Source organism: Alexandromys fortis, unplaced genomic scaffold, assembly GCF_014885135.2.
Source record: "Alexandromys fortis isolate MF-2015 unplaced genomic scaffold, M_Fortis_MF-2015_v1.1 scaffold_85, whole genome shotgun sequence".
Classification (NCBI taxonomy): Eukaryota; Metazoa; Chordata; class Mammalia; order Rodentia; family Cricetidae; genus Alexandromys; species Alexandromys fortis.
Genome location: NW_026067975.1, coordinates 3,625,076 through 3,651,262, shown reverse-complemented (window position 1 = coordinate 3,651,262; position 26,187 = coordinate 3,625,076). Strand labels below are relative to the sequence as shown.

General features: G+C 42.6%; 1 protein-coding gene across 1 annotated transcript in view; it reads left to right on the top strand.

Annotated features, from left to right (window-relative positions):
* Slc9a9 (solute carrier family 9 member A9) overlaps positions 1 to 26,187 on the top strand; it is a 548,379-nt gene that overhangs the window by 274,730 nt on the left and 247,462 nt on the right. Inside the window, exon 9 of the mRNA XM_050157298.1 lies at positions 5,114 to 5,202. Coding sequence (XP_050013255.1) covers positions 5,114 to 5,202 — 89 coding nt within the window. The remainder of the gene's footprint in view (positions 1 to 5,113; positions 5,203 to 26,187) is intronic.

Sequence of the window (26,187 nt, the reverse complement as noted above, 5' to 3'; positions counted from 1 at the left end):
TTTTGATGGGGATTGCATTGAATCTATATATTGCTTTTGGAAGAATTGCCATTTTTACTATGTTGATCCTCCCAATCCAAGAGCAAGGGAGATCCTTCCATTTTCTGGTGTCTTCTTCTATTTCGTTCTTCAAAGTCTTAAAGTTCTTGTCATATAGATCTTTCACTTCCTTGGTCAGGGTTACCCCAAGATATTTTATGCTCTTTGTGGCTATCATGAAAGGTGATGCTTCTCTGATTTCCCTCTCTGTTTCCTTATCCTTACTGTATAGGAAGGCAACTGATTTTTTCGAGTTGATCTTGTATCCTGCCACATTACTGAAGGTGTTTATCAGCTGTAGGAGTTCTTTGGTAGAGTTTTTGGGGTTAAATTGGGATTTTAATTCGGGGATTTATGAAATATATTTAGGAGTAAGTAAAAGATAGAACTCAAGTAAGTCTACCTTCTACTTGATGGAAAAAGCCCTTTCTACAGTGGAAGATGATCATTAGCCTGAACATACCCAATGATGAGAACCTTCATACCTCACTGGGGAGTTGTACGTATGTCCTGCAAAGGCCAAGGGACTGGAAATAAGAAACCATGCGCCAGTCTGAACTGCACCTCTTCTTCCGTGTTCCTATGTCTTACCTATTTCTACTTTCAAGCCACTTCTTTCTGTCTCAAACCCCAGCTACATTTTATCACCACCTATTCTGACCAGAGGGAGGATTTAAAAGAGAATGAGCTGAAGCCTCTAAGGACATAAAGTCTTGCCTGCCTTGATTTACCCCATAGTCTTAGTTCTAAATGCGAAAATACAAGCTGCTTTTATTTCAAAATGGCAAGCGTGCAAGGGTTCTGGAAACCATCCAAGTTTAGAATGAGAGGAAGGTCCCAAGAGTCCCTTTCAAAAAACAGTCAAAAATAAAAGAGAAGCCACTAGGCCACTGACACACAGCTGAATGCAGGCACTTGGGTGGCCTGGTGATGTGGCATTAGTAAAATCAAAGAAGGAACTGAGGTCATTCCAGACAGCCCATGTGAATCGCAGGGCCAGTCAGAGCTATTGGAAACAAATAGGAATTTGGAGATGAAGCTCCTAGGCCTCTGGCCCAGAAGACTCTCTCTGGCTGCACTTCCTTTCTGAGACGTGTGTGGAGCTGGCCTGGAGGTGCCATAAAAAACAGACAGTGGAACGGGAAAGAAGGCTGGACCTGACTGCAGAACTAGGGGAAGAACCACTGTAAGGTGCTGCTGAGCAGAAAGCAGAGCCAGGAATAGGGAGTCCTCTGTCCAGTGTGCTGTGCTCCCTTTAGGGCTGCGCTGACAGAAGCAAATAGCACCCACAGGAGAATGTGGTCTATGATGCCTGGAGCTGGGTTCAGAGTCAAGACAGAAGGTGGATTTAGAGCTAAACCTCTGACTGGTGATTAGTGCAAAGAGCCCTTGTCCTCTTGTCTCTTACATGTGGCTGTCTGAAACACAGAACATTTAAGGCTGATGTGCAGGGCCCTACATGCCAGCAGCAAAAGGACTGGCTAGGCTGGGTGCGGAGAAGTATTGTTACAATTAAAACGTGCATTAGAAACAGCGCTGTCAACTCCGAATCTGTTCTATGAGGGAAAATGTTAAGGATGCTACAGTTCCCCTTTGCTCATAGGATACCTGGTTCAAGTCCCCACCAATGCTTGAACACTGGACACTACCTAACCTACAGGGCAGAGTAAAAGATCTGTAGCCACAAATACCAATCAAAAGAACAATTAAAACAATAAGTTGAAATAAAAGCTATTTTACACTGACATGGTATTGTAATTCTCCATCTAATATTTTCAGACCAGAATTGAGCACAGATAACTGAAACCACAATGTGAAGCTACAGATAAGATGGGGTGGCTGGCTGGGCGTTGTGGTTCACGCCATTAATTCCAGTACTCGGGAGGCAGAGGCAGGCAGAATTCTGTGAGTTTGAGGCCAGCCAGGTCTACAAAGAGAGTTCCAGGTCAGCCAACACTGTTACCAGAGAAACTCTGTCTCGAAAAACAAAACAAACAAAAAAAGGGGGTAGCTTAGTTGATGTATTTAGATGAGGCAATTTCAAAATGTGTTTGGCTTGTAAAAGTCATTCTAATCACAGTAATTTATGTGATTTAATTAATTACCGGGCTATAGAATTATGATCATGTATGCTAATACTAAAGGCCAAATCAACCTCGTTGCTTTACTTTAATTGCAGCAGCAAGCTTCTGAGCACATGATTTTCACGGTTTGTCATACATACCATGGAGCCATACACGTGGTTCTGAAAGAATTTTGCGGGGACATTGCAAGTTAGCGTTGCAGAGGAGGCAAGGCGATGAAATGCAGCAGAGTGAGGGAGCCTGCTCCGTGGATGGAGTGAGTCAGCTCAGAGATGTAATCCCCACCATCAGATATCTGCTTCCCTGGATGATCAGAAATGGCAGTTTTCAGATAGACAGAGACCACCTCAGAGCATTCTTCAATGGCCTAACGTAGGCAGAAAAAGCAAAGGAAGTTGGGGGGAACATTGCAATACCGCTGTCACTTCCAAGGTGACCTTCAGTAAATGACTTTAGTCTCTCCCTTATTCCACAGGGAGAGAAATATTCAGTTATTTCGCAAGTGTCCTGTGCTTCTCTGAGAATTAGGGGCCACAGGCTCTGGTAAGCTCTGCTTCTGTGAGGAAGGCAGGAAAACGGGCAAGTGCAGAAACCATTAGGTGGCTAGCATGGCGCGGGGAGAGAAAGCGGGATAAAGAAGGATGAAGGAGTCGGTTTTACAAAGTGAATAGGGGAGGTCTGTCTGGTTATGTGACATCTGAAGAGACACCCAAAGGAAGGAGGGAACCTCCAGAGTTTCCAGAGAAGAGCTCTCCCAATTCTGGGGCTCGGATGCTCAAGGACCTTGTGGCAGGATATGCATGGAAGGGACCATGAGTCAGAAGGGAATGTGTTAAAAGTGAGGCCAGAGTGTTGTAGGGAAGGAAAGGACAGGGCTAGAGCCTGGGAGTACATTCCAAAGTCTAGGCAGAGGACACACATGACCAGATAGGGTCACTATCTCTGCATGAACAGAATATAAGAAACCGACTAGGAAGTCAAGGGCTTCACCTAGGAAGCCATTCTATCATCCAAGCTATGCATGAGGATAGCTTGGGAAAGGATATCAGGGCGAGAGGAGTTGAAAAGTGCTTGGGTTCGGGCAAATAATGCAATTGGTGTTGTACAGTGAGAGGAGAAGCCAAAGGCAGGAACAGCAGAGACAATGAAGACAGACAGGGGCCATCCTGAGCAGAGGAAGGCAGCAGGCAGGGCTGCTGAGTCACCAGGAGCCTGAGCCTGTGTGCAAGGAAGCAGCAATGCAGAAAGCAGGAAGGGAGAGAGGAAACCAAGGCCCTGTAGGTGTCCACCATGCTGAGCTCCAGCTCCGCAGAGCGTCTCTTGGTCCTCCTTTTTCTCAGAATGAACTAATTCACTGTCCTACACACTTTCGCATGTATTCGTGTCCTCTCCGGATTATCAGGGTATTGTTAAATTAGTTTCCCAAGAATGAGGGAGTCGGTCAGCGAGTCCTGATTCAGAGTAGTTAAGAGAGATGCTTCATTGTATTTTCAAATAAACACAGAGAAGCATTTGATGACAACAGTATATGGATGGTGATCCTTCTACTACCTCAGCATTTTTACCTCACTTGAGCATCCCTGGGACTGGTTGATTTTTGATAGAAATTCTGTGAAGAATAAAAATTTTTACTTTTTAGAATTTCCCAAGACATGCTAGGAAACTAAAAATTTATCAAAAATCTTTAGGAATAGTGTGTGTGTGTGTGTGTGTCTGTCTGTCTGTCTGTCTCTATGTCTGTGTGTGTGTGTATTTCTTAGCAAACTTTCCTTCTTGTTTTTATTCTTTATCCAAAAATGTAAAACACGTTAAAAAGATATAAGCAATGGAAACGGATCTGCACTAGTATCCTATTAACATGTTTAAACAATATTTTATCTGATACCAATTTGAAAACTAACCAGTATGTAAATAAATACATGCAGTCTACATATGAAGAAGCCCAGCCCTTTAAAATTCTTTATTTTAAGCTCATTTGAAATCCCAGTATTCTGGTCACATAGCTCTATACTCTTAAGAATCATCAGCATTTAATTTATGAGTGTTTTTAGATGGAAAGCCTCTGCTACTTAAAATTCAGTGCAATCCTCTTGTTCTGAGTTGAGGAATACTTATCTCCCATGCTTTTCCCCAAGCCCCCCTCTATGCCCAATTTCCCATAATTAATCTAATCTTTAATCCAGAGTAGAGTGCAGCTCTCACCCAAACCCACCCAGGCCAGGGACACTATCAGAGATAGAGCCGAGGAACAAGGAACACATTTCTCCTGCCGTTGCTGTTCTCTGTCCTCCTGGGGCATCTGGCATGTGTGACTTCATGTAGCATTGAAAGCTGTGAGTAACGTGGCTTAGGAACACACTGGAATAGACCACAGCCCTGCTCCCTTCAAGAAGAGCATGGCTTGGGCAAAGGTGTTCAATGGTCCTCAGCTGCAGAAAGAGCACACCCATCTCTGCCAGAGAGGCAAAGGGGCACACAAGGTCCCTTGACTCCTGCTTGGCAAGTAGAAGCACTGGAAAGAGCAACAAAACTCTTGTCCATGTCTTAGGTATGTGACTCATGGCTTTTGAGACTAAATTATGGTACAACAGGAACCTCTCCAGGCTCCCCAGGGCGCACAGCGGCAAGTGGATGTGCCAACATTTAATGGAAAAATGCGCCACCGTTGTTGGCACTGGCTCTGGGAAGCCCTGAGTTGACTCCCCATTTTTCTTCATGTGTTTCTAAGATTAGCTTTTCTAACTCGTGACTAAAGGATTCATTTCTCCCCAGGAAGAAAGTACTTCCATTTTTAGTCAGAAACTGCCGCTTAATGCTTTCCTTTATGTTTCAATTTCAAGACCTGTTTAAAGCAAGTAGCAAGATTAACCCAGGGTTTCATTATCACGGTAATTATTGCGAGTTTTACCTCTCCTGACATCAAGTCCATTTTCCAGCCCTTTGACATGGGAAAGAAACTCGGCTTTGACTGGTCTTCTTTTGAATTTCAGGCATAGTTGCTGTTCTCTTCTGTGGAGTCACGCAGGCACATTATACCTACAACAACCTGTCATCAGAGTCCAAACTGAGGACCAAGCAGGTAAAAGAAAATTCGTGCCTGGTTTTGTTTATTTCTTGGTGCGGTATTTCTGTAGTCACTCTGACAGTGCACGGGAAAAGAATTTTATTAGTCAATGAAGAAAGTAAGCTTAAGGCTTCATTCCAGGTTGGATATTTATAGACTTTTTTCCCTCCAGGATAACCATTAACAATTCTCTTGGTAAGCAAAAATATAGTTATAATAGTCTCTCCCTCCTGAGAGTTGTGGAGCATGAGCTGTCGGTCTCGAAGATGAAAGGCCTATAGTAGGAATAATTCACAGTCACTTACGTCTAAAGGCTGCATAACCCGTGTGGAGGTGGGAAGTTATACAGAGAAGGAAACGAAGAAGAATGTGGAACAGTGCTTGGTCTTCAACTGAGTGTTTTTATTTCCAAGAAAATTCAACTGCCGTTGCCATATGAGCAAAATGTGCCTCCCTTGTTCTGAGGATGTGTCAGTGTGTGTATCTGCGGAAGAACACACATAGGCTCCTTCTACTAAGCCATTCCGTGCCAAGTGTATCCTGACAACTAGGTATGCAGAGACTGAAGATGACTTTTTCTTCCAGGAAAAACCTTTGTGGAGGCTACTGATGAGAACAAGGCATATAGTAAGCACCCAATCCATGGAATGCCAGATATTAGGACAGAAATATCTAGGGAATGTTTGGGCAGCATTCAATAGGGCATTCTCCCATGGCTATGACTGGAAAAGTCAGGAGGACGTTGCCAAAGACAATACCCAATCTGGAGCGATAGTAAGGATGTACCAAGTCAGATGTAGCAAAGGATGGAGAGTATTAATAAGGATATTTAATAGGGGCTGGAGAGATGGCTTAGCAGTTAAGAGCTTTGGCTGTTCTTCCAGAGGATCTGGGTTCAATTCCCAGCACCCACACGGCAGCTCACAACTCTCTGTAACTCTAGTTCCAGGGGATCCCACACCCTCATACCTGTGAGTTAAACACCATTGTATATAAAATACAAATAAATAAATAAATAAATAAATAAATAAATAAATATTTTTTTAAAAAAGGAAAGGGTACTTGAGGCTAAGGGATTGGCACAGGCAGAGTCTCTTAGGAAATTCACTGATGTGCTATAGATGGTTTAATGGACTTACAAGTAGAGAGAAGCTAAGTCAAGGAGACACGCATGAGGAATGAGACCACACGGGCAGCCTCGGGCTGGGAAAGGTTGATTGTATGAACTTTATGAAGGAAGTTGAACTTCATCCTAAAAGTAGTAGGTGCTTCTCAACCCTCCTAATGCCGATACCCTTTAATACAATTCCTCATGTCGTAGTGACCCCCAAGTATAATGTTATTTTGTTGCTACCTCATCACTATAATTTTGCTACTGTTATGAATTGTAATATAAATATCTGGTATGCAGGGTATATGAGATGTGATTCCTGTAAGGGGATCACAACCCACAGGCTTAGAAATTCCAGGAGTAGAATAAACTAGAAGGGATCTTTGTCTCAATGTTCTGGAGTCCAGAAAATGGGACAACAGTGTCCGTGATGAGCTCCGTCTAAGGGAAGATAGGCACCGTCTCTCTTCATTTTCAGTGCCTTTCTGGCAGTCTGTGCTCTTCTTCCTTGATTTACAGACAGAACATCCTGACCTGGGCCTTGATGTCCACATTGTTCTCCCGGGCCCCAGCCTTTCTTCAAATTTCTTCTTTTGATATGAACACCAATCATATTGTGTTAGGGCCTATTCCTACTCTAACATAACCTCCTCTGAACTGATTGCATCTGCAGTGATCCTACTTCCTAATAAGGTCAACTTCTGGGGCACTAAAGATTAGAACTGAAATACATACATCTGGGGGAAGGGTGCATAACTCAGCTCAAAAGGCTATTATTGAGATCCTTAAAGCAGACTGATGTCAGCCTAATCGGAGTTTCATTTTAGGACTCTCATTCTGTTGGATGTGGGGAAAGAGGACATAGACAAGTTAGCTTTTGCTGTTGAACACCAACAACAAAAACTGGCTCTCCAAATAACATCCAGCAGTAAGCATTTGGTTCCTGTATCTCTAAGTGTCCATCGCTTTCATTGATGGACTTGGTGGTCTGCTTATATGGGTTGAGCTTGTCCGAGTGTCTGTGGATTTGTTGGGGTATGTATTCTAGGATAAGCTTCCCCAGGGCACCTTTGCCAGTGCCTTCTGTGAGTACTAAAGCAAGTCCACTTCCAAGCATCAGCTTGGATCACCTCTCCCAATCATTCTATATGACTCAGTACAAAATCAGCAGCCAAGCAAGTGCCCAATAGGCCGTGAGTAAGCTTTGCAGTATGATTTGGCAGGGACCGTAGCTACGGGACATGATGAAGAACTGGACTCAGTGATAAGATCTATCCAAAGTGCAGATGAACGCAGATAGGCAGAGACTTATCATATGATGCTGCAGAGTGGGCGTAGAGAAAGGAAGACAGCATCCCAGCCAAATCTGGACTTGGCCAGGAGTTCCTGAAGGCTTACCCGGGGCTCTCTGCAGTAACTCTGGTTTGCACCCTCCCCTCTCTGTTGGGTCTTAATCTCAGCTTGTCCTGACTGTGTCCTTTACTTGAACAGGGACTCTGCAAGGCCACACTTCCTCAGGTCCATCACTTTACTTCAGGTGGATGCTTTATAGACATCATAAAATAAAATTTCTGACATTTTGACAGCCCTCCAATGAAACAGAGATAAATAATCCAAAATACTGATACTAAAACCCAGAAACCCCCGATTCCAGGATCTTTTAACTTATGAGGACCGGTAGCATTCTCCTGGGCATTAAGGGAAGTGTCTTGGGCTGGTTTTTCCTAGCCTCGTTTGGTTCTCTTAGCATTTGTATTCTGGGAAGCTGAATCCTGTTTAGGGACTTGCACTTTTAAGTCATGCTATCTAGACTGCTCAGCAACACTTCAAAGATAACTTGTCTCCTGGTGAGACAGCAGTCCAGTACCTACGGGAGACAAAGCCCAAATCAGTGCCTTCTGTTCTCCCTCTGAATGTCATGACAAGCACTCCTTGACAGGTTCCCAATCCATCTCATGGCACTCTCTCTCCTTAAAGAAAGAGGTTTCTACGAGCTTATTCTTTAACTCACAGATAACGGCGCACCTGCATCCTTGCTCCTGCACTGCCTTCTGCCTAGGTGAGATCGAGGTTTAATAAATGCTGATTCTCTTCCACTTTCTTCTTGTGTCTCTCCTTTTCTTCTACCACATCTACCATTTCCTATTCATTTTCCTCTAATAACAAATGTATACATGCATATTTATAGATGCATACATACCTATGTGTATATATGGGGGCAATATGTAACCTATACTCCCATATACAGAGTCTTTGGTTACTGCTCTGCAGAAAGAAAAAAAAAGAGAGAGCAGACATACTCAGACATGTCTGCACAGGGTAGCCAGAGAAGTCCCAACTTCCAACTCCTCATGTGAGTTAGAGACTCACAGTGAGTTGTACAGAACCTCCAAAGTATGGGTTCCAGATGTGGCCAGCACATTCCCACTAAACATGGTGGTGCTTTGGAAAATATTATGTGACATCACACGGCTGGAGGACACAGTGTACCTTACCACACTGTGTCCACACTGCCAACGTGAGGCGCAGCTGTCTGACCTCTTTGCCTCGCTTTCCAGGACCATGTAATGGGACATTAAAAACTTAACAAGGGAAGCCTTGAGGGAAATCTGTATAAATCAACTTTGCAGTATAAAACCTGAAGGTGATAGAATTTTGAAGGAATTTCATCCCTCAACTTTGCCTATTCTAGCTAATCAAATAGCTATACCTGAAAACAAAGGCCTCTGAAAATTATGTGTTCCTGATAGCTCTGAGAATTAAAATCCTTTTCAAGAATTACATTCGCACTTTAAGACAGGTTGTGTAAATGATTGTCCTCTAAATGTTAGGTGAGTTCATTTTTTTCTTGAGCCTTTGTGGAGAAAACCCCTGAGTCTTTCCATGTGTTGGCACAAAGGAACGTGTTGACCCCATGGTGCATTTAAGGCAAGGAGTCGCAGAGTCAGCTGACACCCCTATTAAAGAGCACACAAACATGGCAGCAACCCTTTCCCGTGACTGGGCATGGTTCGCTGCTTCTGCATGTGAAAGTGTTCTAGAGGCAAGCAAGTTTCACAAGCCCGGCCTCTGGTCCTAGACACTAAATATTCTAGGGACATTCAAGGTGAACCTCCACACACAGCAACCTAGGGGAACACCAACCCCCAACCATCAAGACGATATTCTTTGGGCCACTCACAAGAGCCCAACATGCCTCTGCCCTTCCTCCCTCCACATCCCTCCCCAAGGCAGTCCTGCAAGATGGTTATCTGGACAGGCTTTCAGCTTTTTTCATTAACTACCTTCCCCATGCTGGAGGCTAACTTGAAAAACCATGTATTACCAAGCCATCCCTTTTACTAGAGTTCCTCATTCCTCTTTCATAGTCCCCACTTAAAACTATTTCCAGAAGATACAAGTGCAGCCTAAGAAATCACTGTTAATATGTTTACTTTGTGTATACCTTTTAGCTCCTTTGACTACCACTAATTACCTCTATTCATTAACTAACATTTTAAAGAGCCTCTTAACCAGGCACCACTCAAGGTACAAGCAACACAATAGAGTAAAAGGGTCCTTTAGTGTAGCGCTTTATAGTAGTCAGAATGATTGACTTTAGATCATGTATTTACAACAGTCACAAAGTCAGTAACAGGACAAGAAATGGAGATGGACTTCGTTATTTTCGATAGGGTAGCCAGAGAAGGCCTAGGCAAGGCAGATATTTCACAGAGATAGAAATGGGAGCCATATTCATATTTGGAGTATAACTGTTTAGAAATCAAGAACAGCTCATAGCAAGGTGAAAAGGACAAACATGGCGGGAACAGAGTGAACCAAGGAGAGTGTAAGAGACAACAGCATAGCACCAAGGGCCAGGTCATCTGAATGAGGTGGACAAACACTGGAGCACCTTCCTATAGGCATGCATGTGCTGTGACTAAACAGTGGAGGACCCTCGTGAGCCAGGGGATGTGAGGCTAACTGGCTGGCGGACAATCAGGAGCCTGTGTTGACTCAGTCAGGTGGGGTAAGCATTAGGCAGTAAATTGGAACTAGAAAGTCACCAGCTAGACATAGAGTACTTGCTGTCCAGGGGAAATATCTAGGCCAGATGTACAGCATTGGAAGTCTCAATATCAGCCACATGCTTGTAAATAGGGCCTAAAGGGAAGTCTTAGATCTCTGGGGATATGCCCTTAAAGAGGATTGTGAAACCCTGGACTCCCCTTTCTCCTTTGCTTCCTGACCGTGGGGTGAACAGTTTTATTCCACCACACACCTCTGCAATCCTGAACTACACCTTCAAAGCTATGAGCTAAAACAATTCTTCTCACACTATAAGTTAACTGTCTCAAGTATGTTGTCATAGTCAGTAGGACAAAGAAAATCTGGGATCGTATTTATCCCCTGCTAAAAATCAAAGGGAGATCCCAGCTCATTAAGGAGCGTGGTGAATTATGCCAGTGGGGATGAAATAGCAAGGAAATGGGAGGTGTGAAGGTTCTTTGCTGTGGGATAACTCTTCTGTACACTGTAATATAGGCTGCGCTCATTGGTTGATAATAAAAGCTGAACTGGCCTATAGCCAGACAGAATACAACTAGGCGGGAAAGCCAAATGGAGATGCAGAGAGGAGAAGGGTGGAATCAAGAGAGACTCAAAAAGTCACCCAAGAAACAGGATGCCAACAGACCAGTAAAAGCCATGGCCACATGACAATACATAGATTAATAGAAATGGATTAATTTAAATGTCAGAATTAGTAAAAAGCCTGAACTATAGGCCAAATATTCTGTAGTTAATATTAAGCCTCTGAATGATTATTTAGAAGTGACTGTGGGTTGGGACGAAACAGATAAACCTCCGCTTACAGTTGTTGACACTGATACTGTAGACTGGCAGAGTGGCAAGGAAAACCCAATGAAAACCAGTCCAAGACAGAAGAGGAGGGAAGAAATTTGAGCCCTGTAGTGTATGGACAAGCCTTCCAAAGGGATTCCACTGCAAAGGGACCAGCACAATGAATTAAGTAGCTGACTGTAGTGGTCAACGGGGAGAGTTAGCCGTTCTTATGTGCTGTGGAGTGATGTGAAGACTAGGTGACCCATCAGAGGGCTTGCCAAGTCTTCTCAGAGGCAGAAGTCAGCTTCAGACTTTCCAATAGTGTCAAATGTTTAGGTCTCTTATTAAATGCTTGTTATTGGTAAGTAAGAGGGTAACAGTTAACGTCACTTGTTCAGTGAGGTTTTCACAATTGGCATGGATAACGGGACAAAGGCTTGGTGTCTTAGTCATTGTTCTATTGCTGTGAAGAGACACTGTGACCAAGGCGACACTTATAAGAGTGAGGGACTCATTTTCAGTGGCAGAGAGTCTGTTATCATCATGGTAGGAAGTATAATGGCAAACAGGTAGGCGCTGGAAAAGTAGCTAAGAGCTACATCCTTATACATAGGCAAAGAGGAGAGACTGAGCCTGTCATGGGCTTTTAAAACCTTAAAGCCCATGACCAGCAACATACTTCCTCAAACAAGGCCACACCTACTAATCCTTCTAAGCCTTTCAATCGATCCCACTCCCTGGTGACCAAACAGTCAAATATATGAGCTTATAGGGGCCATTCTTATTCAAACCGTCACACTTGGCTACTTTTAGCACACTTTCAGCTGGTTCAGACAGTAATTTTCCTAAATCCTCTATCATACTTGATATTCTACCAGTTTGGGTTCATTTTACCTTCTTAACTGGAATGCGGTAGGATTGGACATATCATGTGTTTGCATTTGAGAAGCCAGAGTCCTTGTCAAGCATTTATGGGCAAACAATAGCACCTTCATTATAGCGTTCTTTCCAGATGTTTATTTTATTTCCAGTCCCCCCCCCTCGGTATTTTTAGTGTTTATTGCTATTGAATGGGAAAGCAGCAATGCAAATCCAAATTTAAATTTCCAATAAAAAGAGACAATGGGAGCCAAATTGAATGTGCTATGCATGACTTTGCAAGAAAATTCAAATGAAGGATTTGGAATATGAGAGAAGCAAGGAGAGATGGTGAAAGAACATTTGACTGAGAGTCCGCAAAGAGGAGTCTTGCCCCAACTCTGCTGCTAAGGGCAGCACCCTGGATGCTTACCACATGTGAACTCTAGCTTTCTCACTGTAAAATGAATGGCTGAACTAAATGTGTTGTCAAACATGTTCCAAACCTAATTTTCTGTCCAACACCGAGCACAAGGTTCACACTTGGTTTCTTCTCTTAAACTACAGTTGGGAAACGATAACTTGCTTTTTAAAAAAATGATAATTCATGGAGATGTGGTGAGGGCCTGAAATTGCCAAATTAAATTCATGATTGAGGCAATCAAAAAATAACATTTTTAGTCTTACTGAGAAGAAAAATTTCACACTAAGAATTGGACAGCTCTTTGTGGAAAAGTTCTCAGCTTGAACCAAAGTGAGTGGTTGCGATGACTTTTCCTAAGATTACCTACATCCATGGCAGAGAGTATAAAAGTCACACTGGCAGTGCACAGCCAGTATTTTTTCTCCAGCAGGTATTTTTTTTCCTTTTAAGCATGTCCTGAGTGTGTACTAAGCATGACAATGGTTTCATGGCAGACATGACGTAAGGTTGGAAAACAAAGGCAAAAAAGACAGTGATTCCCCTTAGGAATTCCTAATATAGTGTAGGTCCATATATGGAGGGGGTTGCATCCTCCCATGGGGCAAGTGTTAACATGGAAGAAGGCCCAGCATGCCCTAAGAACCAGAGGATTAAATTGCTTACGGAAGATGAGCTGACCCTGAGAAGCTGACCTGGGACTTGGAGGCTTGAAGTTTGGTTTTCATAGTAATCAGGAGACTACCATGCAGGTATATAGAGCACAAAGCCAAAGAGAACTAATTAATTAAGAGCATAACACAGAAAGAAAAAGTAGCAGAAGTCCCTAAAACAAAGAATCAACATGGTGTTTAGGACCCACAAGGTTTCAGTAAAGTAGAGAGAGGGTACCTCTGCTGCTGGCATAGACCAGAGGGCAGAGAAGAGGCACATGGGAGACAAACAGGGAGGTGACTTCAGAGGGACCTTGTAGTCCTCAGTGGGCTGTTATGGACAACTCTATCCAATTAGGCTGATGATTGCTTAAGATCTTCAGACCCATGGTTGATGTTAACCAGATGATGAGATTCCTGAGGAAAGTCTTAAAAGTTAGTTATGAGCAATTGATCGTTATTATTATTGATCTTAGCACTGCATTTCCTTCTAATAAGACACTCACATAAATACTATTTAAATTCACTCCAGCCTTTCAAGACTCTAGACTCTCATCTCTTAGGATGTTTGGTCTGTAAGAGATATTTATGGAAATTTATCACTTGACTTTCGCCTTAGACTTAGGAACTCACTAAAATCTAACTGAATTAATAAGTAAATTAATGAATGACTGGATTATGACCATGAACATTCCAAGATAAAAATTAGAAAGGAGAAACAATATGTGCTAATTAATGGTTTCTTTAATTCTGATAGCACACATTAATTTAAATTTAATGAGCTGACTGCATAAGGCTAATGTCTAGGGTTATCCTGAGACATGGAAAGAAAGATCAAGTACAGTCCTATTACTTGCTCTGTCTCCAGCAGCGTGTCTCTGCCTCATTGATTTGCATTACAGTAGTTTTGGATTAAGGTTTTGTGCATTTTTACCTCCTTCAACACATTAACAAAAGCAGTCACATTTCAGGCCAGTTACCTGTTCCGAGGCGGTGAAGGGAGAGGGTGAGAGTGGGGGCAACCATGCCCATGCGCCCTGACTTCTGAGAAGATCAAAGACATCTAGAGAAAGCATAGGATTGCCTTGATTTTTTTACTCTAATTACATTTCTTTTGTCAAGATTTCTACCACTTTTCTTCTTCTCTTCATTCAGAGTACCTTTAAAATATTATCCTGGAAGGGCTGAGTTTAGAAATGATGGCAAAGTGTTGAAATTTCTCTGTGGCTGAGCTGGTGATTCTTTTCAATGAAACTCATTATGTTGTAGAAAGGACATTTAGTAGTTTGACTAATAAGTGTTCCCTTTCAAATGCTAATGGCAGCAAGGCTCCCACATCAAGGCAAGAACACGCTGTACTGTACTTTCAGTGCCCAGAATTTCTGTGAACCCTTAGTCCAGAAGCTTTTACTCCACAGTTGATAGGACAACAGGGGCGGGCCACAGATGACCACATGGAAGCCCAGTGAATTACCTCTGCAGGCTGAGCACTGGATCCCAGGGGACAAGAAGAATAAATATAAAAAAAAAGACATGAGCCAGGAGACATGCTTCCCCTGGAAATTTTTTTCATGTAAATATTTTTCCCCTCTGACAAAACTAGAGTCAGATTGTAACTGCTCCAATGGTCTTTACTGGTCTGTTAAGCTCACATCTGTGTTTGTTGATAATATATAACATCCCACTGTGGTTGGGAATTTACAGGCCTATGAAGACAAACTTAAGTTTTACACACACTCATACACACATACACACACACACACATGCACGCACACACCTCGCCATCCATCTATCTCTCACTTTTAGACAACAAAAAATACCATCATCGATGCTTAAATAGCAACCTATAAATATTTAAGACCCATACTCTTGTATGATTATGTCAGATTCCATGCAAAATGAGGAAAAATGTGTCTGAATAGAGTCTAATCCATCAACTGTCCTGGTCCCTACTTTGATGACATTCAAGACAGATGGTTACCCATTATTACCTTAAAATTTCTAAGGATGGTAGTGCCATAACCCCCTTTAATGGCCCATTACACTTTTAGCATCCTACTTATAGGTACAGGTATGAAGGGCTTTAGTATCATAATAGCGTTTGAGGGTGATAAATGGGAATGGCGGTAATTTTTCTACACATTTTAATTAAATTTTATTGATGCAGCACAGAAAACATTGAGGCTGAATGCATATGCCCAAGTGTGTGTTTATTAAGAATGTGGCCAAATTTCAGGCTGCCATTTCCCTGATGGCCTTGAAGGACATAGAGAATGTAATCAACAGAAAGCCTCTGTCTCATTCCTTCAAGAAAGAAACTGAATTGCTTCTAGAAATATGACTCAAAAAATCCAAAATCAATCCTGTCCTTGGGAATATGATCTGGAGTCCTAAATAAAATGCCTGACAGGGAACTTGGATTTAGGAAAGTCATTTAGGCGGCTGTGCTGTAGGGCACTAGGGTTAGGGTGGGGATGGTTGGAATCCCCTCTGGTCTTGAGAGGGAAGAGAATACCCATGGTAGTGGACCTGCTTCAGGACAGAGGAGCAGATAATGAGCTATTGCTGGTACATTTTCTTTTTGTTCCAAGCTGGTAAAAACTACTCATTAAGACAGGCTTCTTTCCCCATTCCGTGCTGTGCCTTGATCTGGTCAATTTAAGCATTCAAAGATGAAGTAGAAGGGAACAGAACCTGATCTTAAAAAGAAAAAAAAAGAAAGAAAAGAAAATAGAGAAAAGAAAAGGGTTTTCTTTAGTGGGAAAGAAGTTTTGATCTTGTCCTCACTGTGAGAGCCTGTGTTCACATGACCGCTCCTCCCCAGAGACCCGTGAAAACAGGGTTGTGGAGACATCCGTCTGGGTAAAGTTACTTTGGATTTCCATAAAATGACATTTTGCTCAGCTCTTGACTTGCTTTTCTTTGAAGTTTCTGTCTATGATTCTGTGGGGTTCTGACACGGGATGGGACGGATCTACGAGCCACTCGTAGCAGACAGGCATGGAGGGCTTCATCGTGCCAGCACTTTGAATGGGAAGTGGCAGTGTGTCGTTGTGTTCTGAGATCTGATGCAGCTGCTTCTGGATCACTAATGGGGAGCACTCTACACAGGGTCATCCCTAAGACCAGAAGAGAAACTATGTCTTAACTTTTTATGTCCTAATGCAGGTGTTCTCAAATGGTGGTCTGCAGGCTGATAGCAGAGTGATTCATTTTTATGACACTGCCTGTACTCATTTCTGGCATAAATTAATAATTTATAGCACTGTCTTAGGGAAAACACCACCCTTCTTCTCTCCCTGTGCTGATTTATTGTTTGCCTTTTGTCCTGCTCTTAGTGCACAATGTTGAGGTCTGTATGAGACTTTTCTTTCAACTAAGTATTTGAAGAATGCAAAGTTTGAGCCCACCAGAGGAAAGCAGTCTGATTTGTAAGGGAACATCTCTTTCCTTAAAATTCCTACTGAATATTTCCCAGAATGAATGTGCTGTTTGTAGAATTCTGACACACCAGCATGGGGACGATGGCACTCTTTAACGGGTTCCTCTATTCTTATGACAGTAAACACCAATTAAAGTCTAGAATGTTCATCAGCAATAAAATGTGTTCAAACCTGCCTGCTGATTTGCCTGAGTTCTAAGCCACCCAAGAGAAGGAATCTGGATTTTATTCATAGTTTGAACTCGAGTATTTATAAATTAATATGTGAAGAAAATCCTTTAGAGGCAGCTCCCTGGAAAGGAAAAGGCATGTGACAGATCCTGAGGGCTGGCATCCTCTTGTGGGATGAACTTGATCAACCCAACTCACCCACCGGCTGGCATGCCTGCACTATGCAAACAATGATTGACACTTGAAACGGTGTGGGGGGGTGCACAATGATTGACACTTGAATCGGTGGGGGGGGTGCCAGGGGAGTAGAGCCAGGAGAGTTTCATCAGAAACACAGGTATCTCTACTGGGGCCCACTCCTCTTCTCAGGGTGATGAAGAAAAAAAATTAAATAAAAAAAATAGAGAGAATTTGTGCAAGTAACCAAGGAAAAGAAAGGTATCTCTTTAAAAAAAAAATCAACACATACACACACACATACACACACACATACACACACACACACACACACACACATGCGCAAAGCTATTTTTGAGGAAAAAATTATTAGAAAGAGCCATACATGCCAAAGACAAAGAGACAGGAAAATACGGCTTAAGACGCCAGTAGCAGAAATAGCAGGTGCCCCCAAGGAGTGAGATAGTCCTGGAAATGCAGGTGACAAATCCTGATTAGTGTGGCTGGCAGCCTGGGGTGCTATCTGGGCAAGCTGGGGCTAGCTGAAGCTCTGTGTGTGGGAGGGGACAGAGGACAGAGCCCGGCAATGCCATGCATGAGAGGGGCTCTCGACTCTCTCAGAGACTGCTAAAGCAATACACATCAAAAATGCTGTTCATAAATCCCAGATACCCAGACCTTATGCCCAAGACTTGTGATTTATTTAGTCTAGACTGGAGCATGGCTGCGGCATTTGAAACTATGCTTAAGTAAATCTACCGAGTGACTAAGTGGAAAAACTAGAAGGCACAGAGCACAGCGTGGAAGGACTGATTGGGTCCCATTGGTTGGTAGGGTGAGACAAGTAGTGAAACACAAGGTAAAAATGTTTGTGTTGGTAAGGAGCGGCTACATGCTGGTGAGCTTTAGATGGTAGTCCTCAAAGCAGGCTGCACAACTGAAGCAGAATTTTAAAAAAACCTATGTTTGGTGCCCCCTTCAAAGTTTCTGATTTCTTGGGTTTGAAGTGCAGCCTCAGCAGCAGGAATCTATGAAGTTCCCTGGCAGGGGCAACACCTGAGAAGCAGTGATCAAGGGGACACTAAAGTCAATAAGGAACTCCTCCCTTGGGGATTTTATAAGTACTTAAGGAAAAAGAAAACTGCCAGGGATTTTATATTCTGTGTGAGTAGGTGGAGACTAAGCGACTCCATGATACGAGTGTTTGTATAAATGAATATATTTTTGTAGGTGGGATGACTCCAAGACATCACCAAAATAAGTATTCTACAGTTCTCTGCTTTAGAAAGGCAACCCCACTGCCAAAGCCCGAGTCCACAGATCCCTTTTTCAGGTGACTTGTCCAAGGCTCCACGGAAGAGTCTCACGCATTCATTGTCATACTCATTGTACCAACTGTAGCACCTGAAACCATCCTGCTACAAAAAATTAAATTACCTACCCTAACTTTGTAAAATATTCAACCGATCAACACTCGTTGAATATTTGTCATTCACTGTCTATGATAGTTTAATGAAAATTAATATCTCTAGCTCTGTGACATCAACCACTGACCTACATGCTATCAGCTCTTGTTTACAAAACAGGAAACTGGAATGTGAGCAGAGTGATCCATCATTCACAGGAGACTCTACCGCAAGTAGAAACACAGCGAAAATGAGACTGGAATCAATTCCAAGTCCAGTGCTTTCCCATCACCAACGTGTTTCCTCCATCTCTAGTTCGTGAGCCAGAAGCATCTCCCAGCCTCCCATGTTCCAGCTCTTCCTTCACAAATGCATTTTCTACGGTACCCAAAGAAGAATCTGCAAAGGCGCGATTTTATCCTAAACCTAAAAAACCGTAAAATGTGTCCACTTCACCTAAAACCATTTGGCACCCCAACAAGCAGCATTTTGTGGGTTCAATACTCTTGAAGCTGAAGCCTAAAATCTAATCTGAAATTTCGTCACCTGAGCATAGACTGTTTCTTAAGTGACAATGATTGCAGTTAGCATTCTATCCATTTGTGAATTAGGACACAGCTTCCCAGGACTGTTGCTTAAAAGCTAAGGCCCATTTGATGCTTTCCTCAGAACCACATACAAACAGAACATTTTATAGATAATAAGGTAAATGTCCGAAGCTGAATCAAATGTGTATTCGAGATTATCTAAAATTGATGTGCAAGCATTCTGTAAGTCTGTGTTACATGTCTGAGAATCTTTAACATTCTCAAGAACTCTCATCCTCAAAATATTTTGTTGTTCTCAATGAATCGCACCTTTGTGTGGTAAGCTACAAGTACTCTGAAGCCCCATTATCACCCAAGGAATGTATTCAAGGAGTTGATAATAGATAAAGAAGCCTCTATTTCCAAAATCATATTTAACAGCTCCAAGAAAAGTCACCCAGTGATCTCCAACATTAAGAAAAAGCAATTTTTAAAGGATGCAGATTCACTAATAATGTCCAACTGGGCATGGAAATATGCTTCCCAGGCGTCACTGGCTGGGAGCAGCGGCATGCAGCTGGATCGAGGTTTCTACTTCTCATGCTTATCTTTCCGCTCAGAAACAATTTGCGCTAGCACATTTTGTGATATGAAAATTATCCCGATTCTGTGACAGAATATTAGTATTTTAAGCTCTTTTTAAGACTTTCTCTAATCTCTGTGTTCACAAATGGCTCAGTTTTACATATATTAAAAAAGATATCTATAAAATAATGTAGCGCTCTCCTGTGGTGCACATGTAGGTTATATGGCCTACCTTGTCAGTGCTAGAAGCGCATGCGAGCCTTCACTTCCTGATTGGCCCCTGGGTCACCGATCGTGATGAGTGATGACCTCCAGGGGCTGGAATCAGACCAGTCTTTCAAAAGAAAGGTGGCTGCTTTTCTATTGTTCTCACAAATATTCTCAAGAGTAGTGAAATCAAAGCAATGTTTTTTTATTGGTTTCTAATACTCAACCCAGGAATTTGAGAAGAAAATCCTTGATTTGAAATTGCATGTAAAGTTTCAGCTACAGTTTGCACAAACACCAAACTTTATGACATGTTTTAAACAAAATGTCATATGTGCCATTAGCCTCCCTGGGACTTCAGTAGGAAGGGTGACTCAAAGGACACGTGGAAAATGAAGGCCATTGCTCTCAAGTCATTTTTCTCTTCTCATTGTCTAGTATCAAAACTCATTGACTAATACTGTCTGCGTGGAGCCAAATGATCCCTTGGGCCAATAGAGACCCCCTCAGCCAGCACTCAGAACTTGGGTGGGCTCCCAGGCTCCCAGCTCTGTACTCTTGCCATTTCCTGAGAGTAAACAGAAACGGAGCCAAAATACTGCAGAACTTAACACGAGCCAAGGATTGTCCCACTAAGTCGCTCCTGCCACTGGCATCCCCAGAGCATCGATCGGGTCCTGACCTGGAGAGCAGCACCTCAGTACTGGAGATGTCCGGTGCAGAGGGCTGTGACAGAGAGAGCTGTTTCCCCACAAGCTCAGACTCCAGATCCACCATTTTGATAAAACAAAACAACAAATCTAAACAAAAAATAATAAAAACACTATAAAATATTTCCACTTCACAGTCAGGCTTCAAAAAGCCATATTGTGTTGGTGGCTCTATGAAATGGAACGTACATGTCATTTAAAGTCATTTTCTTTTCAAAAATTCCATAAGAGCCCATGTCTCTCTCTTATTGTGCATGCTTCTGACGTCCAGGTTTCCCTGACCCCTGAAATGTTATCAGGTTTAATTCCTATGTGCAGGTCTGAACTCCATGAAACGTGACAACTGAACTCATTTTCAACACACACAGTGTGAGGTTTCTCTCATAAACAGAGCTGTTTTGGAGTGAACCTGGGCAAGGCAGTTGTTAGGCTCTGACTGTAACCTCTCTCAGGAAAAGCATTTACCGCAGCTTTGCGAATTAGTCCAACTTGTAAGCTCTCACTCGGTTTATCCACAGGTGCTTATGTTAGGATTTGCATTAAATTTTAGACAATGGGTCAGGTAGACACTTATTGCATTACAGAGAGATCTACATTTTTTTTTGAAAAATATACAGAATAACTCTTTTTTTTTTTTCGAGACAGGGTTTCTCTGTGGTTTTGGAGCCTGTCCTGGAACTAGCTCTTGTAGACCAGGCTGGTCTTGAACTTATAGAGATCCACCTGCCTCTGCCTCCCGAGTGCTGGGATTAAAGGCATGCGCCACCACTGCCCGGCCAGAATAACTCTTGATAAACGTTCACTTCATTAACAAAGAAATGCCATTTCACTCTCACTACAAAGACCTTTCTCTGACAGAGGGGCTTTCACAGCAATGAGCCTGCTGGAATTTCCTTATCACACTCAGACATAGTTTGCAAAAATCCCTTTACCTCCAAATGACTCAAAGATATGCTATGTAAAGCTGTGGGCATTTTTCTCACAGTTATAGGTCTCTACCACGACAAAGGTCAGTTTTCTGGGCCTCGCTCCTCTATTTCAATCTCTTCAGCCTCAGCAACACAATTTCCATAACTCAGCATCTTCATCCGTTTCAACTGGATTGGATCTGTAGGTTTATTCATTCCTGGACTCAGATATACAAATACTGAATTCTCCTGTGTCCCGAGGCCAGTCTTTAGCCACCTCAGCACCTGACAAGGCAGAAGGGTGGGGAGGGAGCCCTCCTGGAAGGTCTGATTTCTCAGCCTAGGTCTGTTGGCACGCCAGTGTCTGTCACTGAGCAAGGGTCAGTTGACTCTAAGTCCTGGAATCCTGGCACCCTAAGAGCAGAGGCATGTTCTGTTTCTTCGCCAGTGTTTTACAGTGCCCAGCTGTTTGCTCGGGGTAGGCCAGTAATGGATGAGCCTCTGTGTTCCCATCTATGAAGCCCAGGCCCACGGGAGTGCTAGGAGTAAAGATGGCATGACTCAGCTGTCACTGGAGACTACAGAGGGTAGTTAGTAACTCGGCTAGAATCACCTGGTCCTTTGGGGGACATAAAAAGGAAGTCTCAGTCCGTGGAAGTCAGAGGAGTCCTTGAGAAGAGACGGCAACACCAAGAAGATGGGAGAAAGCCAAAGGCACTGGGAAGAACAGAGGCACAGCAGTTGGGGACCTCATCCAGGACAGCTGTCTTCTGAGGGAGTAAGGCCCTGGCATGCTTACAGTGCTCGCATATGTGAGGAACGAGCCAGAATGGCTGAGAATATCACTGGACTCTGAATTACAGGGCTGGAAGGAATCCTATTACTCAAACAAACCCAGAGTGTCTACTGGGAAAGTGAAGTTCAGAGATCTCCAAACAATACATTTCTTTTCTTTTCCATTTTCTATTTGACTTTCATGCTTTCCATGAAAATTCAAACCCACAACAGTTTATAGCAGAAAACTCAAGTTTTTTTTGTTTGTTTGTCTGTTTTTACCTCTAGAAGCAACTGCTACTAGTAAATTCAGGTTTTTTTTTTTTCACCAGAGGGGTAACTGATACATCTCAGATTTATGTTTCTGTGCAGTTGCATTTGAAAGCAAAAATGTGATTATTACTGTATACGGGAAGTTCTCAAGCAGGGCTGGATAGTTGGTTGGTTGTGTCTGTTGGTTGGTGAGCTGGTGAACTGGCTAGTTGTTTTGTCACTGTGACACAAGCTAGAACTGTCTGAGAAGAGGGGACCTTAACCGAGAATATGCTTCTATCATACCGACCTGTAGGCGGCTCTGTAGGACATGTCATCGTCACCATCATCACCATTATTAGTGACTGAGGTGGGAGGGTCTAACCCACTGTGGGTGGCACTCCCCTGGGCAGGTGGGCCTGGATGGTGCGTGAAAGCAGCCTGAGCAGGCCTTGCAGAACACGCCAGTGAGCAACATTTCTCCATGGCTTCTGCTTCTGTTCCTGCCTCCAGGTTCCTGTTGGAGTGCTCTCAGTGGTGAAATTGGATGGGGGATGATAAGCCAAGCAAACACTTTCCTCCCCAAGTTGCTTTTGATCAGAATGGTTTATCACAGCAAGAGAGGGCAAACTAAGACAGCTGGGTTTTCTTCTTGTTTTTCCCAAACGGTGGGATTAAAGGTAGTATGCCACTACTCCTGAAGTTCGCAAGGTTTTGATAACACAGTATTAGACATTACTGAGGTCCTCAAAGAGTTCGTTTTTGTGACTTGTGTTCAGAGGCGCTAGCTGGAAGTCACCGCCAGCTCGGTTTTAGCAGCAACCTGAAGACATACTCCATTAGGGAGTATTCACCCTGTACAGTCAGACAGCACATGTCAAGGCTCTCCCCCCAACCCCACGGTCAACTGTTAAACATTTACCAGTATAGGGATAATTACAGGGATTAATGCTACTATAGTAGAAATTTTAAATGAGGATTTAAAAATATTAGGCAACTTATTTCAAAATGGCAATAATATGCATATCACAGGTTCACATAAACAGCGCTTTCTGGTTACATATTTGCGAATTTCCTAATGTCTGATGTATAGAAGGCAGCTGAAGTCTCTCTGCTTCAACTGGCATCAGGCTGTGATATCAGGCAGTTTCTGGAAACCTCTACTGGACTATATTCATGGGAATGAACGCTGAGGCACAGCATGGATCCACTTTCCAGTCTTGAAGATCCCATCTCCTCTCTCACAGACCCTCTGCAGAGGCCTCAGAGAGTCCCAGGGCCACTTTCATGTTTTAAAGCTGTTGCACATAAATACTTTCCTTTTGACTTTTATCTTCTTAAAGAGATGTATGTGTATGTGTGTGCATGTCCACAGCACATGTGGGGAAGTCAGAAGAGAGTCTTCAAGAAGGAGCTCTTCCCTTTCAAGATGTGGGCCTAGGGGGACAGAACTTGGGTCACCAGGCTTAGCAGTAAGAACCTCCTCCAAGAGTTGCTTTTAGCAGCTGAGCCATCCTGACAGCACAGCTTTTTATCTTTGAAAAAGCTTTTGGTTCCCAATGCATTTTGATTTAAATCTTCATGAAAATGGCTCATGTCATATAGGCTAACGATTACCTAGATCACTTGCTGTTGCTTTTGTTATTTTTTATTCTATATATTTTATTATCTAGAGAACAAGAGAATACAGAGGAGGCAAGATGGAACCCAGTAAAAGTTGGGATAAACTGCCTTTTTGGGGGAAGTTTTGGGATGAGTACCCCATGCTTATTGTCTTATTCTGGTCAGTGTGACCTCCAGCCAACAGACAGATACACTGTGACTGCCCATTGTTTAAATCTCTTTATCCTCCATCTGAATACAAAAACCTACAAAGATGTCCTCACAGCTCTTTCAAGAGAACCCCAAATAAACAAAACCCCTCTGTGTTTACCACAGTCCCCAGAGAGAAAGGAGCAAAATCAGGAGGGAGGGAGTGTTAGGATATAGTTGACATTTCTTGAGAATGAAGATTTAAAAAAAAAAAAAAATCTCAGAAACTGAGCAAGAATAGAATGCCAAGATGAGGCTAGGGTGGAAACCAAGTTCATTGATAAGAATAATGATAGCCTTTACATCATGACATCAGGCCCCACTGTAGACTCATCCCTTAGTTCCTAAAACTCATCCTTAGTTCCACAGACACAAAAGGTTGTGGATGCTCCAGTCCCTTTTGTAATGTGATACAGGATTGATATTTGGCCTAGGCTTGCTCTCCACTAGACTTTAAATAATTTCTGCATTACTTAGGATTCCCAATTCCTCATGCCAGACTATGGTGTTTAGGAAAAGGTCTGTATACGTCACAACTTATGCAATGTCTTTTTTATTTTTTTCAAATACTGTTGAACTGTGGCTGGTTGAATTAATGGTTATGAGACCTACACATGGAGCTGCCTATATTCACCAAATGAATGCAAGAATAGGCTCGTAAGGATTAAAGTTTCCATGCATTAGTTCACACAGGTATTCTAACAAATACAATATGCACGTTCAGTTTTATTTTGGATGTTTTATTTTATTGTTTTGGATGTTTGTTTGTCTTGTAACAAGCTCTCACCATTTACCCCATGGCAATGTGGAGCAAAGCATTTTTTCCTTCTTCTTCTTCTTCTTCTTTTTCTCCTGAGCGCTAGAGTCAGAATCATAATTAAGCATTGCAGCTCAAGCTTCTGATCTATAATGGGATTATTTTGCTCCATGAATAAAGTTTAAACTATTAAAAGAAGATAGGTTGACACAGGCGAGTCTGTAGCAGGGCAATTTCTCAATGAGTGCAAATATCGTAGCTAGCAACCTGCAGCTGTGTTCGATCAGAATAATGTCTTGAGGAATAAATAGGCTGACAGCTCAGTGTGAGGCCAGAGCCAGCCCTTCAGAGCTGTCTTGAGTCCTGTCTTCCTCCCCAGTGTTAGCAACTATTTGAATAATGCTCCCAAAGTCTTGGATAAACTGAAAAAAGGTACACGAATTTTCTGTTTGACAAAATGGAGAACCTCCTTTGTAGGTTTTCTGTTAGAAACCATATGAGAAATACAGCAACAAACATAGCACCTAATCATTCTAGACGTCTGGATAAGAATTGTTCCCCTATTAATGTAGAATCAATGACTTTATAAATACTGTATAAATGTATATAAATGTAGCGTCATAAAATACTCTGGCTTTTCAGTCTAAGAGGTTAATGGTCATTTATGATCACAGAGTCTTTAAAATTGAAAATTATGACTTCTACTCTCTTAGATTTGTTAAATTTTACCTTAGTTTTCTTAGAATTAAAATCCCTGCCCTGCTGTGTTTTTATTTTCACCCAGTAAATAAATCTGCCTTTTTTTTTTTTTTTTTTTTTTTTTTGGAGAAGAGGGGACATGAACAGTAGTCACAGCTCTCTCTACTGTCACCCTCAGTAGTCTGAGGAGGTCCCTTAGACTCTCAGGGACCTTTACTCAGGCCAAGACAGTTGATAAAACTGGGTTGCAGTTAAGCAAAGGTGTTTCAATACAGGTTTAAGAACAAAGGCGAAGAGAAAGAAACGGGCCTAGAAGGAAAGACAAGGCACATGTGAAACATGGCTGTAGCTTCTGAAAGGGAAGTTGCAAAAAACAAGACATCCCAAGCATGGGTATGGGATCTTGAAGGGAGAGTCAGATGTCTCAGCTTCACTTAGTGTTACTTTAACATTAACTACAAAGGAAATAGTCTTTCAAGGTTAGGTCCCTTCACAGCAAATATCGTAGGTTGTTCTGTGTTTCTTGCCTCTCCATTGATGAGAGATGAGAGGTTGCTCTCTCTTCCTAAGTCCCCACAATCTCGCCCTCCTTTCCATCCTGCCCCAAGCCATTCAGACAAAAACACTGGATCTTCCTGTTTGCAGATGTCCTCACAGGGTGACATTTCTAATCCCAGCACTCGGGAGGCAGAGGCAGGTGGAT